The sequence below is a fragment of the Triticum aestivum genome, chromosome 2D (genome assembly GCF_018294505.1).
Source record: "Triticum aestivum cultivar Chinese Spring chromosome 2D, IWGSC CS RefSeq v2.1, whole genome shotgun sequence".
Classification (NCBI taxonomy): Eukaryota; Viridiplantae; Streptophyta; class Magnoliopsida; order Poales; family Poaceae; genus Triticum; species Triticum aestivum.
Genome location: NC_057799.1, coordinates 518,833,613 through 518,839,603, shown reverse-complemented (window position 1 = coordinate 518,839,603; position 5,991 = coordinate 518,833,613). Strand labels below are relative to the sequence as shown.

General features: G+C 42.7%; 1 protein-coding gene across 2 annotated transcripts; it reads right to left on the bottom strand.

The window, feature by feature from the left end:
- Nucleotides 1-245: 245 nt before the first annotated feature.
- On the bottom strand, nucleotides 246-5,558 carry LOC123054172 (protein LAZ1). 2 transcript variants are annotated; one of them, XM_044477881.1, is made up of 9 exons: nucleotides 5,327-5,557; nucleotides 4,576-4,916; nucleotides 4,418-4,474; nucleotides 4,229-4,337; nucleotides 2,423-2,607; nucleotides 2,254-2,342; nucleotides 1,683-1,944; nucleotides 1,308-1,556; nucleotides 246-984 (listed from the first exon to the last, which is right to left on the bottom strand). In XM_044477881.1, the coding sequence occupies exons 2-9, from the start codon at nucleotides 4,726-4,728 to the stop codon at nucleotides 664-666; spliced, it is 1,425 nt and encodes a 474-aa protein (XP_044333816.1). In that variant the 5' UTR covers nucleotides 4,729-4,916; nucleotides 5,327-5,557; the 3' UTR covers nucleotides 246-663. The 2 variants fall into 2 exon arrangements, 1 of the variants encoding a protein (XP_044333816.1); XR_006426063.1 differs by having other exon boundaries at nucleotides 914-984; nucleotides 1,308-1,561; nucleotides 5,327-5,558.
- Between the last annotated feature and the right edge of the window lie 433 nt (nucleotides 5,559-5,991).

The following is a 5,991-nucleotide window of genomic DNA, read 5'->3' as shown; positions in this document are numbered from 1 at the left end:
AATACCACACAAAAGAACCAATTGAAAGTGTTACTGTACTTGCATACACTATGAGAAACAGGAGAAAGAAAAAATTCAGTATAGATAGTATTAGTAGTCTTACGTTTTTTTTTCAAGTATTTAGTAATGAAAATTTGCAAGAGAGCACATAGGCATAAAAAGGGTAAAGAGACACTAATTTATTTCACACGCAAGATGCATGGAATAAACAGTTCATGCAAAAAAAAAGGAATACATAGAACACATTATCAACATTTCCTTTATTGTTATTTCCACCAGCTCTTTACAGTAATGAAGTATGATGTCCAAACAATCATATCACAGGATTTAGGTACATCGGTAAACAAGGGGCAGTTGTAGAGGGGCTCCCGTTTGTACGGAACAAGATTCTTCTCAATTCTGAGTAACACCAATTGAAGTTGTAACAATCAATTCCCTGTACGAGTCCTTTTGGAAAGAAGAAATAATAGGCTATGCACAGAGACTACCGTATCAGGATTCAGGAGCTGCAGCTACCTACAACGCAGCACACCGTGAACTTGCACTGGCAACAAAATTGGCCAGCGCCGCAGAAGGTTACCAGTAATTTCTGCAACAGAAGGCCCCTTCCTTGTTTCACGTGTTATGGTTTGAAACATATCCATCCTGCACATGGTTAAATCGTCAATTCTTCACTGCCCAGCGGCGGCCCCTTATCTCGTAGCCATCAGGTGTCTTATCACCACCACCTCCCCAACTATCCGCGGTAGCAACTGTGCTGACAATTCTACGGTGTTTTTTGCCCTTCAAGACCCCACTGTCACTTGTGCTCCCGCTTAATAGCGGATCATCGATGCCACGAACCGGTCTCTCTGGTGATGCTGCACTCACCCAGTTGTCATCCTGGGTGTTCTTATACTTGTCTTTCTTTTTCAGCAGTTTATCAAACCGCTTCTCCACCGGTCGCACTGCTTGGTTAACAGTGAACTTAAAATCCTGGATCACCTGAAAGTGGGTGGAAGAAAAATAAAACAGAAGCATGAGAACAGAGAGCCATACTGTGAGCACATGCTAACCACTTATTTGTAATTCATAACTAATCTGAGACATGATAAAATGAAGTGTATTGCCAGTAAAGATTTGTTAATACTCCCTCCGTTCCTAAATATTTGTCTTTTTAGAGATTTCAAATGGACTACCACATACGGATGTATATAGACATATTTTAGAGTGTAGATTCACTCATTTTGCTTCGTATGTAGTCACTTGTTGAAATCTCTAGAAAGACAAATATTTAGGAACGGAGGGAGTAGAAGCCTAGAACTCACATATTCCCCACTGCCAACCACAAAGTCGCGAACACTCTCCTTTATGTTTGTTGCACTTCTCTCATCCGGTTCGAACTGTGGAAGCTTCATTTTGCTCGGCCGGTTACTCTCCTTGACTTCTTCAGGATCTATAGGGTTAGAGGATGCGTAATCTCCAAGGACTGAAATGTTTCCAGGTGACTGGTTACCTAAGAGCTCGTAGGGTTTAGCAGGGAACACATAGAGGTGAACAGCTGACGCAATGCCCATCTGCGCTGGAGGAAGACACGATGCCATCAGATATTACAGGTAATCACAGAAACATGATGGAGAGTATTTCTTAAAACCAAAGCTAAGGAAACTTTAAGAAACAGGCCAACTTGGAAAGATAAATACCTCTATGCAAATAATGAAATCTTGAATACTTGATTTTAACTGCAAGCTCTGGGCTAAAGGACTTCTAAGCAGGCCCAAAGAATACATTATTGCAATCACCACCCCTTGCCACCAAGTCAAGAATACTATTGACTTGAACGAAAGAAACTTAGCCAGAGGTTTTATATGTGCCAATTCGTCCTTGGTAGCTGTGTACCATTCCACTAAACAGTATAGGGCCCAAAATTGACTGAAATTCAGGATTGCAGCGAAATAAGGGTATCTGCATCAAAAAGATATGTAGGAGCTATAAGATAAATGAAGCAACATATAAGCAAAGCAATTAATTAATTCAGCAATCTCAGCTTAGGCTTCAAGGCAAAGAGCGAGATCTGGATAGATTTTCTGATGATTGGAGAGCAAACTGGAACATGTTCTAATCTGTTTAATTCATCGCAATAAAGATGACATGAAAAAGCTACATTATATATTCTATCTACACATTGAACTCTTCTGCATAAACAACTCAAAGTGTGGACAGTACCTATTCCCCTGTGAGATTAAACAAGCAAAAAAGAGAGAATTATCTTACCCACATCGTAAATTGAATTCACCTTCACAATATACACCAAAAGCTTCTAGAAAAAGAGATAAGCTAGCTGTGAGCGTCTTTATAATCACCTACATAAGCAAAACACTTCAACTAAGTTATTCTCAACATTTCAGAATTAACAAATTGCAATACGGGGCAGTGGACATACATATTGGAAGATTCCAAATTTGATAATCTGGTAAAATCGCATCCCCATTCGCCAGGGTTTCAAAATATAATTCACGGGAAAATGATGGTGTATGATTCCTTTCTCGGAGGCATGATGCAAAAGGGGTTGCCCAGAATCTGAGCCGCCTTCCCTCTTCAAAAAGGCTATCGTTTTTTCTTCCCCACCTACATATAAACACACACAGTAAAGAAAGAGAAATACAGAAAAGGGAATACACAAGCTGCACCAAACGGTACATTGCCAAGTCACAACAGCAAACAGACGATACAAAATTTTGCAAGTGAAATCAAACAATAATGGTATGGCACTCAACAGCCAATAAGCCTGACTAAGGCCCTGTTTGGATTGAGTGTAAATTTTGCGTGCTCCCGGTATTTACTTACTGGGCCTTAACATCCAAAGTTTCAAACTATGACTCCTATGTTAATGCTACTTTTAAGTCTTGTAAGGCATTAACTCGTAAGTAGTTCAGCATATGGTGTAATCGATAAGACTACATTACATGTTTATTACATCATTTCCAGGGAACTGCTACTTACAGTAGCTATTGGAGCCAGAGCCGAAGCCGGACCCGACAGTGAATCGATGTGGCAGCTACTGGTCAGATTGCCAATTAACATTTGACAGTGTTCTCAATATTCAAACTCATTTAAATTATGTAGTTAGTTTTTTAAAAGTTTTTACACATCAATTCAATAATTGAAAATTTATGCATGTGAAAACAAGGAAGTAACATTTGTTTCAGGAAAAGAGGAAGAGTAGTGCAATTGGACAGATTATCCTATTAAACACAAATATAAGTATCAAAGCAAAGGTAAATGCACACACCCATCATTAATAAGATGGATAGTCATGGATATGCACTGGGCTTGGCAAGCTATTGTAGGATCAAGTGAATTGCTGCAACGATGCCTGATGCCAAAATACCAATGTTCTTTTTTATGGCATCAGGAGGCCGTTCCCGTGCTGCCGCTGTTTCTTCAAGCTCTTTGGCCATCGTGAATCAGAAGCAGATCCAAGAAAGGCACCGTTTCTTCAAGATCCCAGCAACCGCGAGGCCCATGATACTCAGCAGATGTTGTGTGCTCCGCTGTTGCTACTTGCTAGGAGCCTAGGAGTACAACAATCTATGGTGCTCGCTGTTGCTGGGTGTCCAATCCCAGAAAGCTGACCAATAGTCACTACTGCCGCATTGAAACAAGTGCAATCTATGTTGTGATATTAGTCTGCTTCCCTAGGACCTTACCTCTCGCCAACTTTCCAAATTACCACAAGTAAAGCAGTGTACAAGCGGAATCTACTCTGTAAGCAAAGCCGTCATGTTCAGTCATAACCATCTGGTTAACTGTTTTTTGCATAAACTGGTGGGTTAGAAAAAAAATTCTCAGTCCAACTTTGGTCTTTGGAGGAATGGAGCCGCTTGTACCTTTGACTCCATTTCACTCCGGGAAATTCCAGTCTGGTTTTATTAACTATAAATCTATAATAAGAATAAATCGATTGAGAAACCCACCCCTTCTAGTTCTCACTTCTCAGATATACAAGGCACTGGTAAATCCATGCAGCATCCATTCCACAAGGTTGCATTGTTCAAACGCATCATTTATCCGACAGTAATTTTTTAAATGTGAAGTAAAGAAACAGCTTAGCATCAGCACTAAAAAGTAGAAAAGGGTAAACCTTTAATCATCCTCCAGCTCTATACTAAATGCAATTCCAGAACCAAAGCTAGCTGCAGCAGGTAACAAAGTAGGGGTTATGACAATGTCACTAGACAGAACTTACCTAAACATGCTGTGATATATCTTCCAAAGCAGTACATAGCTAATGCTTCGTAACCCTCGCGCAAGATGCCACAGTAGACAGTGATATTTGGATCTACCAAAGAGACATACTGTTCCAAAAGGAGAACAAGATCATTAAACATATCAATGGAATTATTTAGCACATGAAGAAATCGCTTAGAGGTTTTACCGACTCAATTGCATAGCAAGGGACCATCAAAATAACACCCAGAACAAATTTCTGTTCCTGCGGAAGTAGAACAAATACAAATCAGTAAAAAAAAAAGGCTAGCAAACAGAACTAGGTTGAAAATTCATGACAAGGTGCAGCAACAGAAAAGCACAAACCTCTGGGTTGTTGTACGCCGATAGATGCTCAAATATCAGGTACATGGAGAGGGAAAGGGCAAACAGCACAAAGAACCCGGCGACCAATGTGGCCCATGCGGGTGTTTTGTATTGCGCCAGCAAGGGCATGAGGAGCTCAAGCTTGACCCTCATGGTGGAAGACAACAGTTGTTCGAAACCTGTGCACTATCACACGCGCTCAAGATCAATCAACATCACCTTCCCTGCATCAGTGGGCACCTCCAGATGCACAAGGCACGCGTTGCAATGGCAAAGACTGACAAATCAAATTCCAGTAGGAATTAGATCAAATTCCAGAATCCCCACTTGATGGTTACTATCTGCAGAGCAGAAACAAGTTTGTTAGTTCTGAACCTGTCACTGATGCCAAACAATTTATCGATTATCCGAAAACAACATAATCCCCGACAGCCCCAATCTGGACAAAACGTGCTGAGTTCGTTTCAATAGAACAAGTAATTCCGGCCGGAGCGAGTACAAGTGAGAGCAACTAGGCCGGTAGACGCAAAACCTGGGGCAATCAAAGAGGGAGTAGCCAACCTACCCAAGTACCAACAATAACTAACGGCACCTAAAAGAGTACGCGATTCAGGCCGCTCAACTTCCTCGTCCTGGAAACAGCGGAAGGGGGTGGAGGGGAGCCTCTACGCGCGCGACTACGGGGCTAAGCCGGACGAATTCGACTCCACGGAACATCTTGCTTGCACAGAGGATTTGAGCGAAAGCTGACCTAGCGAAGCACCCCGGGCGGCGCCAGGATGGATCGATCGGGCGGCGGATCGAGGCGATTTGGGCGTCGCGGCGGGGCGGTGGACGCTCTGCGAGTGATTTCCCGCGGCGGAGGAGGTGGCGGGGGGAGTCGCGAGTCGTGACGGCGCCGGCGGTCTGTTCCCCCTGTCCTGTGGCCCGGCGTCTTCTTCAAGGCGCTGACGTGGCGGACAAGATTTAACCGGCTGTCTTAGAGAAAGGTCAATGGCGACCAGGCCAGGCCTGTATTTTTGTTGTGTTGAAAGCAAATCGGTCGGGCCTGGTACTTTCACGTTTATTTAATTTTGGGCGCAAACCACTAGAGGCCCATGAGCGATATACTACTAGTAGTGCAGCCCACTTAGGCTGGAGCCCTCGACTCATCATAAAAAAAACACTTAAGCACGTTCATGCCCAAGTTACTATTTGGCGCCTTAAGCACCATTTATAGGCTATTCTGTTAACTGGGTTTTTTTTAGTCTAAACACACTTGCTTTATTAATTAATGATGTTCATAGGGATACAATTCAGGTCTCGGGGGTTTATGAGCCACACATGACGCCCCGGGTCCAGACCAAAAGCATGCTTAGCAAGGCTATGGGCCTCCTGATTCGAAACTCTGCCTTCAAAGACGAAGACACAACTATG